General features: G+C 33.7%; 2 protein-coding genes and 1 long non-coding RNA gene across 3 annotated transcripts in view; all 3 read left to right on the forward strand.

Moving 5' to 3' along the window:
* The window catches only part of LOC135838508 (GILT-like protein 1), a 35,548-nt gene extending 18,581 nt beyond the window's left edge, over window positions 1-16,967 (forward strand). Inside the window, exons 2-5 of the mRNA XM_065354174.1 lie at window positions 13,216-13,359; window positions 14,222-14,413; window positions 15,487-15,630; window positions 15,731-16,967. Of these exons, the coding sequence (XP_065210246.1) occupies window positions 13,216-13,359; window positions 14,222-14,413; window positions 15,487-15,630; window positions 15,731-15,919 (669 nt within the window). The 3' untranslated portion in view covers window positions 15,920-16,967. The remainder of the gene's footprint in view (window positions 1-13,215; window positions 13,360-14,221; window positions 14,414-15,486; window positions 15,631-15,730) is intronic.
* LOC135838511 (uncharacterized) lies at window positions 6,138-8,309 on the forward strand. Its single transcript, XR_010557422.1, has 2 exons — window positions 6,138-6,269; window positions 6,350-8,309. It is a non-coding gene; the product is annotated as an uncharacterized LOC135838511 (long non-coding RNA).
* A 2,171-nt stretch (window positions 16,968-19,138) lies between the features above and the next one.
* LOC135838506 (podocan-like protein 1) overlaps window positions 19,139-23,062 on the forward strand; it is a 46,651-nt gene continuing 42,727 nt past the window's right edge. Inside the window, exon 1 of the mRNA XM_065354170.1 lies at window positions 19,139-19,450. The gene's annotated coding sequence lies outside the window, so the exon portion shown is untranslated. The remainder of the gene's footprint in view (window positions 19,451-23,062) is intronic.

Genomic DNA, 23,062 nt, shown 5'->3' on the forward strand with positions numbered 1-23,062 from the left:
GATTTATATAGTTCAAGATAACCTAGCGAAGCGTGCGCCAATCTCGTATGCCATAGAAGACCCAAGTTTTCACGAATCGTCGGAAGCGTTGGACTTGGACCTCCTCCATCAGCATTAGCTAACATAGCCACTTCATTTGGATTACGAACACGCAGATCACTGACCCAGAACGGAGATTGAAACTGAGCTCTAATAATTATGTCACCAGAATTTCCATCTCTGATATAAAAATATAGCGAACTTCCATCAAATGTCGCACCTTGTTGTACCAGCTGCCGTAAACTCAGCAGATTTTCAGAAACTTCTGAAGAATATAAGACATTTGTAAAAGTAATTGGCTTACCTAAAACAGTGTAAGTATGAAACTCACCTAACTCCTCTATACTCAGAACAGACTCCTGTCCTTTCTTAGCGCAATCTATTACCGCTGGTTTACTCAACTTTCTTACCTTGGAGAGAATTCGCCGCTCATTTGTCAAATGATAACTTGCCCCAGAGTCGATTATAAAATTGACTGACAGTACTGCTGTCATGAAACACTTACCCGCCGAGTTAAGGCAGTCGTCAGGATAATAATACTTCGAATTTAATTCGAAATTTCTATCGCCTCGGACCATCATAGATTTTCCACCGCTATCGCCTTTCCCTTGACCGGACCCAGATTTACCAGACTTTTCATCGGATTTACGCTCGGGGCAGTTCTTCGCAATATGATCGGTTACTTTTCTGCAGCAGTAGCAATAAGACCCATTCGTCTTGCAGTCTTTCATCGCATGACCTCTCATGTTACATTTTCGACACCTTCCATAATGGTTGCCTTCGGATGAGTTACGGTTCTGATAGGAATCTCTCGAGTCGTAATTGCGCTGATAGGAACCACGTCGATTGTCTTCACGTTCACGTCTCTCGCCACGTCGATCGTCGAATTGCTCACGTCTATCGCCACGTCGATCTCGATCATCGTATTGTTCACGTCGCTCCCCACGTCGATCGTTGTTTTGTTCACGTCTATCGCCACGTCGATTGTTTCGTAAATTTCTTCCTCTTCCATTCGAGTTCGAAGAATTGGCAGAGGCAAAATGAACCCCTGTTGAAGCCGCCGTTGAGGTTACTGCCTTGAGCTCCTTCTCAGTCGCCTCTTCGTCACATAGCCATTTTTTGATCATCTGGTAGTTGGTTTTACTCGTTCGATTGGACATCGATATGTCGCTGCGCGCCTTCTTTATTTTATGTAACAGCATACTCTTTTTGAAATCGTCCGTCCACACCATGCCTGCTTCTTTACTTCGTTCGAATAAATCCTCCAATTGCCTGGTAAACTTCGACGGCTCGTCAATAAACGGTTCAAAACGTAAGTTCGTGATTTTCTGAAAGAGAGCTTCTCGTAAGTTCTCCGATATTGGCAGTTTCTCATTATCCAACCATTTTATGATTTCGGCCGGTTCCCTGATGTTTTCGACTAAACGCTGGTGGTGTTCGTCAAGGCGACCTACTATGAGTAAACGAGTAGTCGCTTTCCGAATGGAGTCATCGAATCTTGTATTCGGTCGCGGAACTGAAGCATCCACAATATCATTAAGTCTGCGTACTCTTAATTCGTCAAACAGCATCTGCCGCCAATTTCGGTAGCTACTTTTCTCCGTCAGCTTATAATCGATATTCGGGAACATAGAATTGAAGGTTAGCGGAGCACATCCAATATTTCCCACCGGTGGTGGCATCGGTACTGCGGAGGCACCCGTTGACATGATAGGTTGCCTTAAAGATGCGGATGTGGTGCTACTCGAAACCACATTTGCAGCAGTGGTATGTAAATTCACCAATTTATGAGCTGTCACATAACGACCAGCAGGTTTACTAAACGTTGTCACCGTAAGTCGCGGCATATCAGATGCGCTGGATGTAATTGATACTGATATCGGAACTGCCGAAGTCACCGGAACAGCAGATGTCACCGGAGGTGGTGGTGGTGGCGGCATGAAAAAGTAGTTTGGCAAATTGCCCACTAACGAAATCGGATTCGCATTCGAAATCGGATTAGAAATCTGATTACTTACTGAGCTGCTCACAGGAACACTGATTGTCGATCGCATAAAACTTTCCAGCTCAGCTTTGATACGATCCACTATAGGATTTATTATAGCCTCCATCTTGTCCGAATGAAGTTTACACAAGTACACAATCACTACCGAAATGTTAAAAAACAAGCAACGAATCGAAACCTACGCTTCTGTCTACCATGTAGGACTAATCGTATATTCGAATAATAATAAACACATCGAGAAATAAACGGAAATATATTCGTTATAAAAGTATAAAAAAATATCATCAATCAAGAATATCATCGAAGTCGCGTCTATAAACTAAATCAACGAGGTAGTAAACAGGAGAGCACCCGGATAAGAAGAACAGCCAGGTAAGTATCGCATCGAAGCTGAGATTACTCCCAGTACTGCCAACGCCAACACTGGACCTGTCCAAGGGAAGATCCGCTGGCGCAGTAACGCCTTAAAAATGAAATAAAAACAAAGTGCGTAGAATTAATTAAAAAAGAATAAAATTATTCAGTAAAGAATGAAAAAATGAAAAGTCTGATTTTTCATATTACAAATTAAATTTTTTTCACTTTTTTGACTATACCGAACAAAAAATAATGAACATCTACCTACCGCTTATTTTTGAAGGAAAAAAAATCTCTCTTCTTACGTCAGAATTGTGTTTCAAATTAATATATTTTTAATGAAAGACGTCATAACGAAAATGTCTCTTTTAATTTGAATTCCCCCTTTGTTTTAACCGAACTATGAGCGTCATTGAATGGCCCAACAGCAAGTTTGGAGGCCTAGGAAAAGGGATACGCTAGACTTTTATATTCATTAGAGGGGGAGTGAAATTATAGAACGAGCGTGAGAATATGTAGTTGAAAATGAAGCCTTTCAATAGTCTGGCAAAATATTTGCATCCTATTGTGCTGTACTGACCAAGTTCGGTTGAAATCTGCTGCTTTTGTGAGAATGATTCAACCCTGTTTTGGATGTGGCTCTATTTCCAATTAAGTATACATTTTAATCTTACTAATACGTCCGACATTTTTTGAACTACGAAAGAAAATGAAATAGGTAGCTATAACCAAACTACCACATATGCGTATGAAAGGATTTTTGCACAGATTGGGAGCTCAATGGGAAAAGAATTTATGTATTTAGACTTCATCAGTGTTCTACGAACGTTCATTGTGGTCCTTGAAGAATTTTCCTGTCAAATTTTACTCAAAAAAATAATTGGAAAATTTTTGAATTTTTTCAAAGAAGGGAGTCATGTTTGTCAATGGATGGAAAAATTCAGTTAGCATGTGGAAAATTGAATTTGTGCTGTTTCAAAAAACCTTTGAAGTGGATGGATGGATTCTAAGAAGAACTGAACGTAGCTTAGATATTCATGAATAACTTTCACAAAAATTCAATTTTACATAAATTTGCTTGAGCGTACAGATATTCAAGTTGCTATTTGAGGTACTCACCGCAAAATGTGCACTATTGTATAATGTCAGGAAAATATATACGTATGCGTGAAAATTTACATAAACCGTAGTGTATACCAACGAGTCATCCTACCCAGTACCAAAGAGTTTCTGTACCATACCTATCTTCTAGAATATCGACCAGTGAACTCAACTTTCCACCATTTCGAATGGATACAGAATTACACAGGCAGACAAATTATGCAAAGATAGTATGTTCGAGTATATGTGTATACGGAGAAATTAAGGAATGGCTTTCTTCAACTTATGTTTCGCTTTTTTTTCTTCATTTTGCTAACACTCACTCGTACGTTACCAGCATTTTAAAAGATGGTAAATAATGTCCAAGTATCGAGTATCTCTGTACCTATATTATCAATAGGTACTCGTATGTTGACTTCATTGTCGACCTAAATACGTACAAATGTATGCGGTCTTTAACACATATGCGGAGATGAATAACGACCGAGTCCAGTGATAATATAAGCAACTATTATGTGTAATTCGTACGAACGATACGCGATTAGCCTCCTATACCTTACCTAGACCTACGAGTACGACGTGCAACAGGTTACCGAACGCTTCATAGTCACATTGACATGGCACCGCCTCATTTCGCAATTAGTGGTTCATTTCTATGGCAGTTCTTTCGGTAATCGTAAATAAATATACCATAGGTACAAGTACGTAACTAAATATTGAGTACCTATGGATACAATACGAACGTGAGTTATTCGCTGTACTTAAGGAATCTTTGAAAATTTTCCTCTCCTTTTGACTGTAAAATTCCTAGTGGCTCGAAGCTCGAATGTGCATGAGAAATTGAGAATAAATCCGATGGCTGCAGATATCGAAGGGTGCTATTTACAATACTTACGTAGTGGCAGATAATTGTTGCGTATTGAGATAATTCATTATTCTATGACGTAGCTCGAGCGACAAATGGATCACATATTGTTTTTCTGTACCTACTTTTTTTCGATGTGTGTGCGGATATCTACGTGCCTATTTCATTCGTATGTTTCTAGACCTACCTTATTTGAACAACGTGTAATTAAAATTCGAGCATCTATGTACTTACATGTTCGAACGATGCGGAATTGTTGAACGCATATACACACATACATAGGTACATATTATGGTACCTGGATACTTTTTATGGTGGTAGGAACGAGGGCTTGAAATGTCAAATTCGTCTCTCCTTTTATCCTCCTCCACCAGTCAAATCAATGGGATGTGGTTGCATGTGGATCTGAATTTTGAAATATTTGAAAAATATTTGCCTAGACTCGTCAGCTCAGCGAAAAACATGGCAAATTTTTATTTACAAATCACTTATTTTTGGGTAAATTTGCGATGGAAAATTTTTTCTTCTCAAATATTTCGTATTAATCTAGCCTAAACATCGAAAGATATCATTTCTAAAACTGGGAAAATATTTTGGAACACAGTTGGCGTCAATTTTTCGGTCGTTATTGCCAGTTTCAAAAACTCTAAATTTGATAAGTTTTCGGTATTTTTCTCAATTTTTTGAAAGTGTCAATAATGACCGAAAAATTGGCACCGCTGTGTTTCAAAATATTTCTCCAGTTTAGAAATGAGGTTTGATTAGTACGAAATATTCGGGAGAAAAAATTTTTCAAAGCACGAATTCATCCAAAAATAATCGATTTGCAAATTTCAACTTGGATTTTGACGGAAATAGCCTAGGTCGACGTAGAACCTCAAATACACGCTATCTTTTGAAACTGGGTCATTTTCCTCAAAACTGCAGGTACTAAAGTGAAAAAATCATCTCCCATTTTGCAGAACTCATAATACATTTCTTCCTTTCAGGAGCATTTCCGGAGTAAAAATTTCTTCTTAGTGACTTTAAACTCCTATAGATACGTTTATGACTTCCCAATAAAACACCAATGAATCGGATCCTAGACGAATTCTGTTATCTCGCAAAAAGTACCTTGTTGACAGGCCTTCAAGGTTCCTCGTTTCAGCTGGCTAAGTTCATAGTACGTTTGTCCTTCTGGTTTCCCTCCTGATAAAACTAGCACATGAATGTAAATGAAACGTTGTTCAAATTAACATATGTACAGGCAGGTAAATAACGAGTGCGAAAAAATACCCGTGAAAGATATTATGTACCTATATGTAGTATATTTGGAAAACCTTTCATTGAAATTTCAACATTTCATTTAATGACTAAAAGATAAGGAAACATGTGTTTCAATTCAGGTAATACCTGTACGTAAGTAAAGTATGTACTAAGTAGAGTACTAAGCACATACTTGAAGTAATGAATGAATAGGTATGTTGACAAATGTCTTGATGCAACGACGATTAGAAAAACGAGCAAATTTTTGGCAAAGATGATAATTATTATGTTTTTGATTAGAACCCATTTTAAGGAGCATTTTAAAATTCCAAAGTTTTTCTAAGCCAAAAATTTACCATTTTTTTGTTATTTTTAGTCAATTCAAAGATAAGCTGAAGGTGTTTGGCCATCGTGGCAAGTAAAATATGAGCTTTCAAAAGTAGCTACAGGTTTAAAACAAAAAGATAACGTAGCTGTAATTTATTTACCTTCTATTATTTTTTCTTTCATGTTGCCTACGTTTTTTTTGTCTCGTTGCGTCGTCGCCTTCTTTCTGTTATTTCATTTTCGGAAAAATTTTGACGTGTAATTTCTTACGAATTTTTCGTAACGCCTCGAATAGATACTGAGGTGCATTATATGTACGTACATACGTAGGTATGTATTCAAAAGTTTGATGTGTTAACAATTTTATAGCCAAAAAATTGATTTTTCTATTCTTTTTTTTCTCACTTTAGTAAAATAAACAACTTTTAAATGAGCGATGACCTACTTGAATTATCGCATTTGGATCGAAATTTCGAAAATTGTCTATCTATTATTGTCATATCGAATGTTTTCCTTGTTATTTTTCTTCGCTTGTAAGTATTTTTTTTTCTAAATGTCAAATAATTTTACCAATGATTTGACAGCATTGAGAAATAACGCGTCTTTCTCGTTATAGTTTCCTCGTTGTTCAGCCTTATACGCTTCATAAGATAAGGAAAATAGGCTACCCACATACCTACCTAACGCTACCTACTTACGTACAGGAATAAAAATTTACATAATTTTTTCCTTCTTTTACTTTACGAAATTTTTTTCGCCCATTTTCAATGCAAAACAGGAAAAATTGCGGGTTTTTTCATCAATGAGAATTATTTGAAGTTGCGAATTCCATATTTCGTGTTATCATAATAAATTATTTTTTACTAAAGAAAAAAATCTTTTGAACTCTGTGGTTTCAAAATGAAGGAAACTTGAATACTAAATTTTTAGCAACGTAATCTGTATGATTTTTCGATTTTTGGTAATTAAAAAAAATTCACGACCAACTTCCAACTAAAAATAGTTCCAGCCTTATTTGAAATTTTCCATTTAAAAAAAAACAAAAAACAAAAAGGTTGCGTTTTTTGAAACTTTTGTTCTTTTAGGATGTTTCTTAACATAAAGATCAACTTTTGGGAGAAAAGAAACAGATATGTAACCTTACTTCCTTATTTTTTCGATCACAGAAGCCTCAATCCACGATTAAGAGACCACGAAGAGATACAACCCTATACGTAATTTCCCATCTTATTATCGTTCTTATAGCTCAGAAGCTCATTTGAAAAAAAAAAGTGTATACCTGTACTTATCCAGCAGCCTACGTAGTCCTATATATTCCTATTATGAATTTAGGTTACTGTACCGATGAGAATTCTCTTCATGATGAAGATTTGCGGTTTCCTTTACGAGTGTAACTTATACCTACCCGTAAATATTGGAAAATTACCCTCTAAAAATAAAAATTAGCTTTTCACGTTAACACCCCAACGGGCACATTCTGAAAATAATGTTGGAGGCGAATTTCGGTGCAAAGACGATGAGATGATGTGTGTGGAGAAATCTGACGAAAGCGATGAAAATTGAAAACTACATCGTATCGTTGCTTATCAAAAGAGACGAGATAGGTACCCTTTTGTCAGTTTGTGTAAGGTAAATGTTCAACTTCAACCTGTCAACGAATGATACATTTTCGCCGATTCTCTAATAATTAATGAAATTTCCAGTTAAATAATAACCGATAGGTATATCAAACAACGAAGGTTTATTCAGCGGATCGTTCAGTCGTTGATATTTACTTACTCTAGAAGTTTTCGTATGATATCCCCGCACATTTAAAAAAAGCAACCATTTTAGATGCGTGATGAATATACTGTCAGAATTCGAACCATAAGTTAACCTTATTTTTACCCTCATCAAAGTCATTACGTTTTCGATATTGATTTCATTTCTTTTCAGTTTTTTTTCCTCTGCAAAATTCTAAAAATAATAAAATTGTATCTATTGGAACCTAATTATTTAGGACTCAAATGACTGGACATTACCTATATTTTTAATTCAGAATGAGCAAGCTTATATCGCAATTGCAGTCAGAATATAAATCACGTTACATGATTCGAAGATTTAAATAGCAATGGGCGCCGAAATTTATGAAATACAAGTGTACGAAGCTGGGTATACCTACTTATTTCTTGATTAATATGGCTCGGATGATGTTGATACTCAACGTTATGTGAAGTGTGATGAATACCAGATCTTATTTTTCTCAAGCTACGAGTACCTTGAAAACTAAACGTGCATTATCGTACGTCCTTTATTCGTCTATAAAATGTAATATTGAAATGAAAATGACTGTATACGTAGGTATAGGAATATCAGCTTTATTAACATGAGTATGTGATAGGAAACTGATATTGCGTTTCCTCGCTACCATTTCATCTCAACAGTTTATTGACATTATTTTACGTGTTAATGATACGAAGTAGGTATAAGAGCTACTTATACGAGGTAGGTGGGTGAATGCAAGGTGCCTTGTGATTTCCGTTTTTGCATATTTTAAAGCATGAATTTTGATTTTTGTCGCCGTTTTTCTTTTGACTTATAAAATGAAAAAAAAAGTGATCTACGAATTTAAAATTTTTTCTTCGGTCCATTGCTGAATTCTGACTTGTAAGATGCATGAAAACGCAAAAAATATCGCGAAATAGGTATCAGAGGATTTTCACCAAATTTAGCGAAGACCTTCATTTTCAGTTAAACGCCATTCAGAAAAAATTATAGCTCCGAAGGTGCCACTGAAAGGAGTATGGGTCCTGAGAAAGTATAGGCATTTTCAAAAAAAATCGTGGCTTTTTCGGTCTAGCCCCTGCCCCTACCTACTCAGATTTTCAGATTCTGCGTCGACCTAGGCTATTGCCATCAAAATTCAGGACCACTTTTTTTTTAGGGTTCTACTGACGTGAGCCGTTGAGTTGAAAATATGCAAATCGCTTATTTTAGGGTAAATTCGTGTTTTGACATTTTTTCCACTCGAAATATCGAATGTTGTTATTTCTGAAAATGGGGAAATATTTTGGAAATCAGTGGTGCCAATTTTTTGGTCATATTTTTTTTTTCGAAATTGGCAATAATAGCCAAAAAATTGGCGTTAAAGTGTCAGGCATTGCCACTCAGTGACTTATTTTGACACTGGATTATCAGGCACTGGTACTCAAAAAACACTTGAAAAACAAATATAATAAAAGTTATAGACTTGCAATGTAATAGGTAGGTAGGTAGGTAAAGGTATAAGCTAAGGTTTTTGAGTCAGTTACTTACAATATTGTGGGAGTTAGTCAGTCTATGGGGACCTTCAGGTACCTGAACTCGCCGCAGTTATAAGAAATTCCCACGACATATCGAAGACAACTGACAACATCTAGGTAATTGACATTTTAAATAGCAATTTTCAAGAGAACATCCGCCGTGGTGTTGTTTAAAGATGTTTTTAACGCGCATCGTTTGATTGCGTTCATTTAAATAGTTACTCACCTACTCGTTATAATGGCGCTTCTGAAAGACCACATGTTGATAATTACACTTTTTTTTTGAATATTTTTTCTTGATATTTAGCGATTAAGTGCAAAGTGCATGCCTAGATGATGAATTATTGCACAATTGGCGTTCTGTTTCTTTCATTAATTTACTTCATATAAATATGTATTACCTCTTGCTACGTTAATGTAGCAAATTAAGTAAGGCAAAAATTTCATTTTTTTTAAAGTGAAAATTCTGAGCAGATAACTCGCTCTTGGCTTTTGTATTTCTCTTTGAATGGAGTTTAGATAATAAGCAATTATGCATTCTGAGATGAGACGAAGAAATCAATATAGCCGCTACCTACCTACCTACCTACCTATACTTGAAGCGCCTAATCTAAGTACCTGTCTTTGAAAAAAAAATAAATAAATGAGAATGCATCTACAATACCTACATAATAGATGGAGTATTACGAAAAACATGTTGGTAAAGCATATAGTTGAAAACTAATTCGTGCCCTTCGTTTTTTGTCAACGTTGACATATCGCCGAGTTGCGAGTAATGAATTATTTTGCTTTGGAAAACACCTCTAGTGCGTTAACAGCCGTTAAAAAAGGTATCGCAGCAATAATTTTCAATGAACCTTTTCAAAAGGTAACAAACAATGTCATCCTTCATGCCATAATCTATCAGGTTGCGTGATTTCAGTTCCAGGCGTTTTTTTTCAACTCGTTTACTTTTAATTAATATCCCTATAGAAAATATGTACCTATAGATACATCGAAAGCATTATTTTTAGGTACATAATTGCAAAATGATTCGAAATATTTGATTTCATTCATTTTAAAAATTTCCATCTAGTATACGTCTCATTCGCTGTATAGGGGTCAGGGGATTAAAATTTCATTACAATAGTAGAATAATCACGGGTTGTTATTTCGAAACACATTTTTTAGTGACTGTATAGTTTTATTACGAGTTGCATACTTTAAATGCCAATCACTTCATAGTAGGTTGAGAATTCTTCAACATAATATTGATAAAAAACATATTAATTTACATGCTAATTGGACGTTCAAAATCATACAATATCCTATTATCGCGATGCAGTACCTAATTAATTAAAATTTTAACGTGTTGATTTTTGAAAAAATTTCAAATGGAATTCATTATTAACTATGCATTTTTTAAAATAAGTGTTGATAATGTCCCATTTATTTGCCAACAAATTCCGTTGGTGAACAGATGTGTTTCTTGCTGTTTAGTGTGTTTTGCGTCTTATTCGTGCTGCAACGATTAAATAATAACTGTCGCACGTGTTTAGTGATTTTATTAGCATGCGATAATTTTGTTTAAAATAAATTCTCAGAGTGGGTAAGGGTAGGTATTCCCCAGCATGACTAAGCTGGAAAACTAACTTTGAATATGCTAAATCAACAAAAATGCTTGTTTCCAAGAAATAAGAAGCGAGCTTTTGTTTTCGTTTACTCCTCATTACCTCGTTTTGTTGTTTTCCAACGCCAAAAACTTGAAAAAATTTCAAGAATTTAGAATTAAAAATATTTAAATGACCATCATGAAATTCAAGTTAAAACATGAAGGAATAGTTAGGTTGGGAACGCGCGATTAGAAGTGAAATTTTATCATTCGTATTTTGAAAAAAAATAATCATTGGTGTTGAAAATTGATTGAGGAAAAACTTTTACCTATCGCAACTTTGCCTAGGACTTAAATTTAAGAAGCTGTTGATATTTTTTCTAAAATTTTTGAACATTTAGCTTAGGGAAAAAAAAAATTAAACGGCTAATGTAGGAGTAGGAGTTATGGGAACTTGTAGTCTTGTCTTGTACCTACGTGTGTATTTCTAGATAGCTAGGTTGATAAGTAGCTATGTTTTCTTATTTTTCAAACTTTGCTATCAGTAAAACATATGTATAGAGATAGACCTACACCTACGTAAGTATCTCACAAGTCACATGCTCTAATGATTGTTATCTAATAAGTAATTACGTACACGTTAACTGCTTCAGGACTACCCAGGCTGAAATTTTCATACTTTTCTTATTTGTTTAGACTACAAGATTATTACTTTTCTTATCATTAGTTTAGATATCTAACGAACTAATGATTATCAGTTGCCAAATGAATCTTTTATGCAGGGTTTCTTATCAATCGTCTGCTGTTTTTCGAATTCGAGTATAATGAGATTGCTAGCTTATCTCCAGTTCGCTCTCTCATCCTCTCCACCTTCTTGCGAATACTTAAACTTGAATATAACATTTTTTCTATGGAATTTTTTTTGAAATCGATTGAACCAGAGTAGAGATTAAGAGGCGATTGGAAAAAATCAAGATGCTTTCACATGCGTAAAAAATTCCTATGCCAGATGTTTGTTGGGACACCATGTAGAAAATGACGCGCATTTTATTTTTTAACAGTTTTAAGTGTAGGAATAACTGATAGAAATACTTGGCTCATTTACCTTTCGTTACCTAATGAATAAATAGGTAACGGTGCAAATTATTAATTGAAAGGTGTCGTATGATGATTGCTCGAATGGAGAAATCACTTTAGAAACAATGTATGAGGCTTTGAAACTACGAACTATTAGTTCAGTAGATAGACGGAAATATAAAATAGCAGGTGTCCAAATGTTAATTATTGTCCCATCATCACTTCATCAGTTCATCACCTCTATATATTAGAGGTTCATAAATAAGCCCAAGATATTCTTCTACGTGCTTCTACCTACGAGTATAAGTACCTACCTACATACGTACGAGTAGTGTGTTGTGTATGTGTACATTTTTTTATAATACTGGTGGAGAGAAGTCGGTGGGTAGGGTCAAACGTTGCAAAATAGGTACCTACCTACATATATTTACGAGTATTTCAGTTGGAACCAACCTATTTACTCACAGAAAACTTACCCATCGAATAATTTTAATAATAAGAATAATACAATACTTTAAATTATTACGATGAATGATTTGCAATTGAGGAGGTGGATAGCAAAACGCAATAACTCCAAAATTACGAAAATTGAGTTTGATATCTATCCTTATGTAAAATTCAACGAGGAATCCATTCCCGGTGTCAGATTTTGTCCATCAGTTGAATATCATAGCGCAATCGAGGAAAACAAGTCTGATTTTAGAGCTAAATGCATTAAAAAATGAGATTTTGTTTGCAAAACGCAATAACTCCACTACTTTTTATACATTTTAGCTGCGCAGATGTGGTAACATTGTTTTTTTTCATCGGGTGGGTACTGAAAATCGTTGGGTAGGAGTTATTTAAAAAAATGGTGCTTTCGTTGCCACTCTCTGAATGCCATATCACACACAGGAATTGTTTGAATTTCACATTCCAGTTTTTTAATTGTTTTTTATTGAAAATTCTCGATTAAACATAAGTTTTTTCTATAATTTTTCAATTTTTTCAAATAAAAAGTACGTTTTTTTTGCAGAAAAACACCAAAAAAAAAATTTTGCGTTCAAAACGCAATAACTTTTTTTTCTTTTCCTCACTGTGCTTGCCCAGGTGACCAAAATTTTGAAATTGAGTGGAAATTTTATTTGTGGCACCTTCCCCTTTCATTTGACACCAATTTCGGAACTCGACCCCCCACCCTTCCCCTCCTGACAATTTTTCCTAATTTCCCAAAAAAAACAAAAATGGAGTTATTGCGTTTTGCTATCCAGCTCCTCAATTATCTAATTTTTTTTGACTTTTTTTCTATATCACATTTTTAATACTTAACATTTTCTTTTTGTTGCAGGAAAATAAAACTATTGCTGCTGTTTACTACGAAACTTATTGCCCGGATAGTATAAAATTTATAACCACGCAACTTTATCCAACTTACGAAAAGCTGAATGGAACTTATTTCACACCTCATTTGCAACCTTTCGGTCGTGCTAATGTAAGTTTGATCTTTTTAAACAATTTATTAATTAGGTAGGTAGTAGGTACGTCTACGTAAGTATTCAAAACTTATGAATTCATCGTCCTTACTCGATGAAATTCAATTGGTAACTGACAAGGGAGTCTTTTGAGTCTGTGATATTTCATTGTAGATCAAATTATTCTGGAGCCTCCAAAATTTCGGTTTGGTTTTTGCTCTAAAATAGGCCTGCCTTTCCGAAAATTATTTGTTCTACCAATATTGAGGTTGGATTTCAGTTTTGGGTTGGGTAATTTTTGAAAAATACGATGTTTGCGAAAATTTCAGTCCAAGGATACGTCTTGTGGTTTGATTTGAACCATTTCGAAAGAACGATTCCAGAGCAATTCTCGCCTTTTAGGAGCCTCCGGCGAGGTATTCATATCCTTCCAGTATTTTGGTTTGTCTTCTACACATGGCTGGAAGTGTCGAAATAACCGTTGGAGTAGCTCAACTTACTCGAATTCGTGATGCATTACCAAGTGCTAAAAAATGAGGGATTGGCATAAAGTCCGCCAAAAATTCGATTTTTGAAGGGTTTTTAAAATGCACTTGAGATATTTTTAGTTTTTCCTCTTTCGTAGCAGAAGGGTTCAGAAAAATTTCTGGTAAAAGGGATTTGGATTCAAATGACTAAATACCTATCTATTGGTATTTTTTGAGACAAAGATAAAATTCAAGGTGATGATAAAATAATATTTTTATTACCTATCATGTATAGTTGATATTCATCATTTTCATTCAGAAATTAATTTTTTTAATACGCTGGTTTTAAAATAGATACTGAATTTTAGGCTCGAATTTAATTTAATTATTGAATTTTATTTGATGTTAACTTTAGATAACAAATCTCCCAAACGGAACCCTGGCGTTTAGTTGCCAGCATGGAGAAAAAGAGTGCTATGGAAATAAAGTACACGCTTGTGTTTTGTATTTGAGCGCACCACTGTCATCCAAATTGAAATTTGTCAATTGCTCATTGGCACGAACTAATATGAAGACTGTCGACCCATACGCATATCCGATTGAAGAAGTAAGTGCAAATTATTATTTTCGTACTAATGATGTTGAGATGTAAACAATAAACATAGACCTGGAAGCCCGTGGAGCGCGGTCTCATAATTTCTATTTCATCTCAAAATTTTAAGACAAAATTTTCATTTGAATATTATTGATGTAGGATTGTAGGTACCTATATTAATATCTACGTATAGTAATGACTTTACTTATAATAAAATTATTGATGAACCTCTTCGAGGAAAGTACATTTTTCAAAAGAACCTATTTAATGTACCTAAGCTACCTATACTTCTGACTTCTTGTTTTACAATTCTCAGGAAGTAGGTAGCTAACGTTTTATTGAGCGGTCACCTAATATTCATGTCGAAAAATTTATATTTTCCTCACGAAAATGTAATTCGTAACCGGCACGTATTTATTTAGTTAATTCGGTCTGATTTCTCAAAATCACGTTCACAAACGCGAATCATGGACTTCCAAGTATCACTGACTTCATAAAAAATTTCAATAAAAATCAAACATTAAATCATTAGTGCAATTTTTTTCAAATGTGAACGACAATTTGTATTCTGTCATTAAACAAGTAATGTTTTCCATGAAAAAGTGATTATTCTTAAGTCACGGCAAACCAATTGTGAATGACTCATTTGCCTATAGGTACTATTCATTTTATATATGTAGGTAATAAATTATTACAAAAATTAAATATTGAATCTTTTTATTCAAATTTAAAAAAAAATAAGATTGAGGATTTGTTTTGAAAGTTTTTTTTTGAAAAAAAAACTACGCGAGAGCAGTGATAATGCAGGATTAATATTCAAAATTTACAACTTGAATTTACAAATTTCTGTACCTCTACAAGTAATTTTGTAAATTTTTAGTAAGTATTATGTAGGTACTGACTTATTTTTGATTTGTTTTTTTCATTGGACGTTTTTGACACAATAGGGTCACATTTACCCCACTTCTCTTTCTGTCTTTCTTAGCTGATTAGCTGTGCTGGAAATTTTACTAGCTTGTGCACCTGCATTTATCATGTAGGTATATTGTATACCTATTTAAACTTGAATTATTCGAATGTTTCAGTGTGCTACTGAATCATCGCTCAATGTTCAAGATATCAAAAGTTGTTTGGGGAATACCAACTTGACTGATAGTTTATTGTCGGCTTATGGAGCTGAAACCAAGAAATATCCTATTCCTAGTTTCCCATTCATCATTTTCAATCAAGTACGTGTTTAACGAGATGAGTTTTTTCAATAAAATCTGCTTGTAAAATGAGTACATATTTATTTAATAATCGTACTTAATGTACTCTACTTGTTTTCAGAAATTCGACGCAGCTTTGTCCAAAGAAAGTGAACAGGATTTCGCTTCCGTGATCTGCAAAAATTACATCCCCGCCAACGACACCAAAACAGCTAACGTATGCAAACCTCCAAACAGCTCTGCAACTACTTTGGCATTCACCGCATTTCCAGTCATCGTTGTTACATTCTTATTCTCCAAATTGTACTAAACCGTGTTTTTTCGCCAGTACTAATATCAAACCACCTTATTTTCATGTTGTAAGATGTGCGTTTACGTTGCTTTATCAAACGTTTTAATCAAAAGATACATCGTTGTGCCATTTAATAATTTCAAAAATACCTTACCTAAACTATCTTACGAGTAAAATCATAAAATGATGCATTCCTCCGTTCGTGTAGGTGTTACATTTTCAAATATGTATCGTTTTCAAAATTTTGTGATACGTGTAAAATTTGTTTTTAAAAATTCCAAACACTGTTTTGTTTTTAGAAAAATCTTCAAAATTTTACTATGGCATTTGCTCCCGAGTGATCGTTATCTCTTTCCTTGATTTTTGTTTTCTCATGCTAAAGATTGCATTTTAATTTCTGTATTAGCTTGTTACGCTGTATTTAATTCATAAAAGTTATTTGTTCTTTGTATGTTCCATTTTATCGAATAAGAATTGAGTATGTATTAAAAATCATCATGATTACGATAAGTTTGTAATTTTATAAAAGTATTCTTAATTCATTTACTGTATGCATTAGATTATATTTATGAGATATTAGCCTTATAATTTAATATTAAGCTTGAACCATTTTCAAATCTGATTTAAATTTAATTATCATAACTATTAATTATTTGCACGTAGTGTTTGGTTTGAATAATTGATAACGTTCTCGAATGATATCTTATGAGCATCTTTCTTGAATTTTCTGCAGTATACAATATATAGATACTCGATCGAAAATACAATGTGTGAGTTTAATTGTTTATTGTTTGAATCAAATAATTTCATATGCTGATATTAAATAATTTTCTGATATTATTTATTATATTTTTTTTAAAATCGTGGGTACTGAAGTTATATAAGTACATATCTACCTATCATTATTTTGTAATTTAGTCAAGCGTAATTTGTAATTTATAATTAGCGTTGTTTTTTTTTTTTTTTTATTGTTTGATGGAACTTGTGATACTTTTGTAGAACTTAGAGCTATGTTTTAACTTCTATATCATTTGTCACATTACCTATATTATATTTTACAAAATTATATCAAATCGTGTATTTTTTCTCGCTTGCATATCTACCTAAAAAAAAGTGTCATTCGATTATTAGAAATTGTTCAATCAAGAGAAAAGTGATTCCATAATTTTGTAAAATAAACAAAAAATACCTAATCAAATTATTTCTGAAATTATTTTTATACCTACTAAATAATTCAACATGAATAACGAATAAAAATGATTGATATGAACTTATGGCTAAAAATACAACTTATTGAATTTTTATTATCTACATAGGTACCTACTTACCTGGTCAATTTAGAAAAAAGTATTCATTTTCTTTGAAAAATTGAATCAGAAAACGAAGGAGTTCTCCCATAATATCAATAACACAATTTCTTTGTGAGTAGATAAGGGATGAAAATTTACAAAAATCTAAAATTACCCATACTTGTTAAAAGAGTTTGGTGTAGAGAAAATACCATTCGATTGATGGATGTTGATTATACTTCTCTATCTCATCTTTCACCATGCATTAGGTTCATACGAGTATACGCCACATCCTATATCCATAAAATGGAAATCGAAGAAGTCAAATTTCTCGATCACCTACGGTCACAGTTATTTTACGTTTTACTCGCAGTTTTGAAATTTTAAATATTAAAATTCGGATTATTGAATTTAATTTTAATTGAATTTTCGAAAAAGTAAAATCAAACGAAAAAATTAAGATAAAAGAAATTTTTTCCATATTGATTTCTGTGTGGTTTCATTACTAATCAAGTAATCATTATGCTATGCATGAAAATGAGCTCTATAATTCATCAGCATTTATTTGAAAATAATAACAGTTGCAGGTAAATCTTATTTCATTTGAAATTTTGAATATTTGAGAAGCATTAAAGTTACATGAAGTATAAAATCAAAGTAAGCTGACAATTTTTTGTTGTTAGAATAAATTGTTTTATTTGTTTACCTATCTAAAACGACTGCTACATTGCTAACGTCCACTATCAAAACAACGTTAAGGACAGGATTAAAATGAACCTCCTAAGTTGTTTTTGAAAAAGTTTGATACATAGAAAGTATTTCACTTTCGATGATTCAGTAAAAATCGTGTGTAGTTGTTTTTTTCAATTTTATCTTCGAAATTTGTGATGATTGTACAATATATACTATTACTTATGCTTGTATCTTTATTGATAATTTGATACAAAAAAAAAACATCTGAATTTCTGAATCACTTAAACAACGGGTTAATATTGGTTAAACGAATAAAAGAATTTGTATGTAAATATTCATTTTTGAAATGTGAGTAACTAACATCTTCAAATTTTCGATTAAGTAGTATGATTATTGTAGTTTGAAATATTATATGTACATATGTTCCAATGTAAGATTGTTCAGAAAATACACAAAAATGTATTCGTACAAGAATACGAAATGATCATTTCATAGTCGGCGTTGAAGAGCACCGAAAACAGAAATATTTAATATACAATCATATGATCAATACTTCAATAAAAATGATGAGGTGCTGTACCTTAAGATTAGGTATAGGTAGGTACTAGGTAGCTAATAAAATCAACTAATTTGTATGTAAAACATTTTTGTAGATTTACGCCTTTCAGTTTATAATCTGGCAACTTCTTTCACTTGACTGCGTGACTCTCCATAACGAAAACGTTCTCGAGTGGGTGAGCGGAGAAGAAGAGGAGCTGAAAGAAGTAAATTGTCTTATTTACCAACAAATTTTTAATTTTTTGAAAAAATTAAGTAATCTGACTTATAATTATGCTGAAAAAATTACTCTCAAAAGGAGGTCCGTTCCCATATATTTACTACCAGTGAAAATTATTCCTCATCTACTGAACGCTGGGTAATCTCAATTTTAAAAATATGTTTCAATTAAGTTGAGTAGAATAAAATTTTATTTGCCCTAGAGTTTCCATTGGCTCTTTTCGTGAGTAAAAGCCTCTAAAAGGCATACATATTTGTATGTACCGTAACTTTTTGCAATTTGCTTTTCAAATAAAATTCGAATGTGTAGGTATTCTTAAAATTAATTTTGTTGAATCCCTGTTCGAGTGGAAAAAATTGACGTAATCTTCAATTCATTAATCTAATTAGTCGATGGTACAGCATTTCAAATATTAATTACAAGCGTGATTACAACAAATTCGTTCATGTATCGCTGTTTTAAACGCTAGATAGCACATTTTTTTTCATTTTATCTGCGAGTGAACTGTGAAGTGCGATATCAATTTCCTTCAAAAATGTTGAATTTTTTTTGTTGACGATCATGAGGTTATTAGTATTACGCACAGCTTCGGTTATTATAATTTAGATTTTCGTTACTAGGGATTTCGGAAGATGGTTTTGTTTCCTCACGCTGATTGCTCAGTTCCCCGAGTGCTCAAATACGCGTTTTTATTCCTTAACTAGAAAATAAAAAACTGATTTCGAGTAATTTTGTTCTTTCTTATAATTTGTCGTGATCTCGAGAATCAAATGTACCCAGTTGGATAAAGTAAGTACTACATATTACGTAACCATACTAAAAAATTTCAAGCCCGGTAGTACTGGGCAGTGGGCAACAAAGTAAGATTGTATCATTTCCAAACAGAAATCGAACGTAGAAATTTAGTTAGGTATTTATTTAAATGAAATTTTCTCAAGTGTCCCACTATCGTTCTGATGCGTCGGAAAATTTTTTTTAAATGACGAAATTTTTACACACGATTCTTACCTGCATAGAGCATTTACAAAATTGTTGCGTTTCTCTGCCGTTCACTACGTGGAGGACAACTCTCCAGCGCTACTATTGATGCATGCTATTTTCTTCACAAAAATGCAATTTTTTCGATTGTTCGCGAGTTCGGGTGAATTTTTATGTGGTCTCAAATTAAAGACAATGAAATTCCCTATCGATTGATGTTAAATACTTAAATTTTAATCATTTCGCGTGAAAATAACGATTTATAATATGAACACTTCCATTTACCGATTTTTGCATACTAGGTACATATGTCAACTCAACTTCAAACTCAAAATACTCAAAATTTTCAGTGAACACATAGGTATTTTATTAATGCAAAATGTTCGTAATTTTATGCTCTTTAAAATGGGGGTCTCCCGAAATCTCTACATTTAACCATTGAAAAGTTTTCGAAGCTGAAAGTTGCGAAAACAATGCAAAAACCAGCTGCGAGCGGTAGTGTTGAACTTTGAACTAAAATTACTCAAAATTTTGAGTGGACACATAGGTATTTGAGTAATACAAAATGTTCGTAATTTTATCCTCTTTAAAATACTTTTTTACCCAAAGCTCTACCTCTGACCATTTAAAAGCTTTCGAAGTTTAAAGTTGCGAAAACCAAATAAAAAACCAGCTGCGGGTAGTAAATATTGAAATTTGAACTAAAATTACTCAAAATTTTGAGTGGACACATAGGTATTTGAGTAACGCAAAATGTTCGTAATCTTATCCTCTCTGAAACACTTTTTTACCTAAAGCTCTACCTCTCAGTGTTCAAAAGTTCCTGAAGGTCAAATTTGCGAAAAGTGATAAAATAATTGTACTCGTACATATTATTATGTTCTCACAAGGGAAACTCTTGAGGTGTCCGCTTCCGATTTGAACGGGACCGCGATTTCTGGAAAGAGCATGTTCTAAAACCCCCAAATCCAAATTTTCAGCTGCCCAAGTTCGTTTTTCGATTTTTGGCGAATTTTTGAAAATCCAAAATTGACTATTTTGGTGATTTATGCTTTTTTTAAAACTTAAAAGTACGTACTTGATCAGTAAAAATTTTCAAAATAAGTCCTAAAACTGATATTATCCCCCCAATCCAAATTTCGCCATTTCCAGCCATTCTGGAGCCTCCAGCGCTATTTTTAAATTTCTCCAGAATTATTAATTTGCTTCAGAAGGCGTGAATATGAAATTGGGCAGCTAAAAATCGAGTTCCACCTTTGAACCGATTCTGGAAGGGACGCCTCAAGAGTGGTTTTTTGACCAGCTTTTTTCATAACAAAAATATCCAAAAATCAAAAATTTCTCGTTTGCGAGAAAATTATCGAAAAATGCGCGAATCGCTGTATTTTGTTATTAATCAAGCCCACGAGGGAGAATTTCCCCATTTCCAGCCTTCTGGAGCCCCAGGAGAAATTGAAAAATCGCGCTGGAGGCTCCAGAATTGCTGGAAATGGTGACATTCGTCCTCGTGGGGTTAGTTCATGACAAAATACTGTGATTCGCGCAAATTTCGAAAATTTTCTCGTAATCCGGAAACTTTTGATTTTTTTAGATTTTTTATTTGAAAAAAAGCTGGTCAAAAAACCACTCTTCAGGTGTCTCCTCAGTCCTCCAGAATCGGCTGAAATGTGGATGAATTCGTTAAACAAATCGAGTATGACACACAACTCTATTTTCAGCTGCCCAACTTCATATTCACGTCTTTTGGAGCAAATTTAAAATTCTGGAGAAATTGAAAAATCGCGCTGGAGGCTCCAGAATGGCTGGAAATGCCGAAATTAGGATTTGGGAGGTTAATATCAGTTTTTTAGGTCGTATTTTGAACATTTTTACTGATCAATTACGTACTTTTTTTTTAAAAAAAGGCATAAATCAGCAAAATAGTCAATTTTGGACTTTCAAAAATTCGCCAAAAATCGAAAAATGAACTTGGGCAGCTGGAAATTTGGTTTTGGGATGAGTTTTAGAACATGCTCTTTCCAAAAATCGCGGCCCCGTTCAAATCGGAGGCACGAAGGCGGGCACCTCAAGAGGTTCCCTTGGCAGTCACATACCCATTACCCACATAGGTACCTATAGTGTTGATCAGTGACCTCTTTCCGCGACTTTGATCTTCAAGAACTTTTGAACACTGAGAGGTAGAGCTTTGGGTAAAAAAGTGTTTCAAAGAGGATAAGATTACGAACATTTTGCGTTACTCAAATACCTATGTGTCCACTCAAAATTTTGAGTAATTTTAGTTCAAATTTCAATATTTACTACCCGCAGATGGTTTTTTATTTGGTTTTCGCAACTTTAAACTTCGAAAACTTTTAAATGGCCAGAGGTAGAGCTTTGGGTAAAAAAGTATTTTAAAGAGGATAAAGTTACGAACCTTTTGTATTACTCAAATACCTATGTGTCCTCTCAAAATTTTGAGTAATTTTAGTTCAAAGTTCAACACTACCGCTCGCAGCTGGTTTTTGCGTTGTTTTTGCAACTTTCAGCTTCGAAAACTTTTCAACGGTTAAATGTAGAGATTTCGGGAGACCCCCATTTTAAAGAGCATAAAATTACGAACATTTTGCATTAATAAAATACCTATGTGTTCACTGAAAATTTTGAGTATTTTGAGTTTGAAGTTGAGTTGACATATGTACCTAGTATGCAAAAATCGGTAAATGGAAGTGTTCATATTATAAATCGTTATTTTCACGCGAAATGATTAAAATTTAAGTATTTAACATCAATCGATAGGGAATTTCATTGTCTTTAATTTGAAACCACATAAAAATTCACCAACACTACCGCTCGCAGCTGGTTTTTGCATTGTTTTCGCAACTTTCAGCTTCGAAAACTTTTCAACGGTTAAATGTAGAGATTTCGGGAGACCCCCATTTTAAAGAGGATAAAATTACGAACATTTTGCTTTATTAAAATACCAATGTGTTCACTGAAAATTTTGAATATTTTGAGTTTGAAGTTGTCATATTATGTAGTATGCAAAAATCGGTAAATGGAAGTATTCATATTATAAAATCGTTATTTTCACGCGAAATGATAAAAATTTAACATCAATCGATAGGGAATTTCATTGTCTTTAATTTGAGACCACATAAAAATTCACCCGAACTCGCGAACATTCGAAAAATTGCATTTTTGTGAAGAAAATAGCATGCATCAATAGTAGCGCTGGAGAGTTGTCCTCCACGTAGTGAACGGCAGAGAAACGCAACAATTTTGTAAATGCTCTCACACACGATTCTTACCTGCATAATACAAACCAATTTTGATGTGATCTCCGCATACTTGAGTAGGTATTCGTGGAATAAACAAAGGTGTGAGAATACCTGACTTGGTGGGGAGATTGAACCTTCAGGCAAGACCAGTTCCCGCGCACTGCTC

This window comes from Planococcus citri, chromosome 3, assembly GCF_950023065.1.
Source record: "Planococcus citri chromosome 3, ihPlaCitr1.1, whole genome shotgun sequence".
Taxonomy (NCBI): domain Eukaryota; kingdom Metazoa; phylum Arthropoda; class Insecta; order Hemiptera; family Pseudococcidae; genus Planococcus; species Planococcus citri.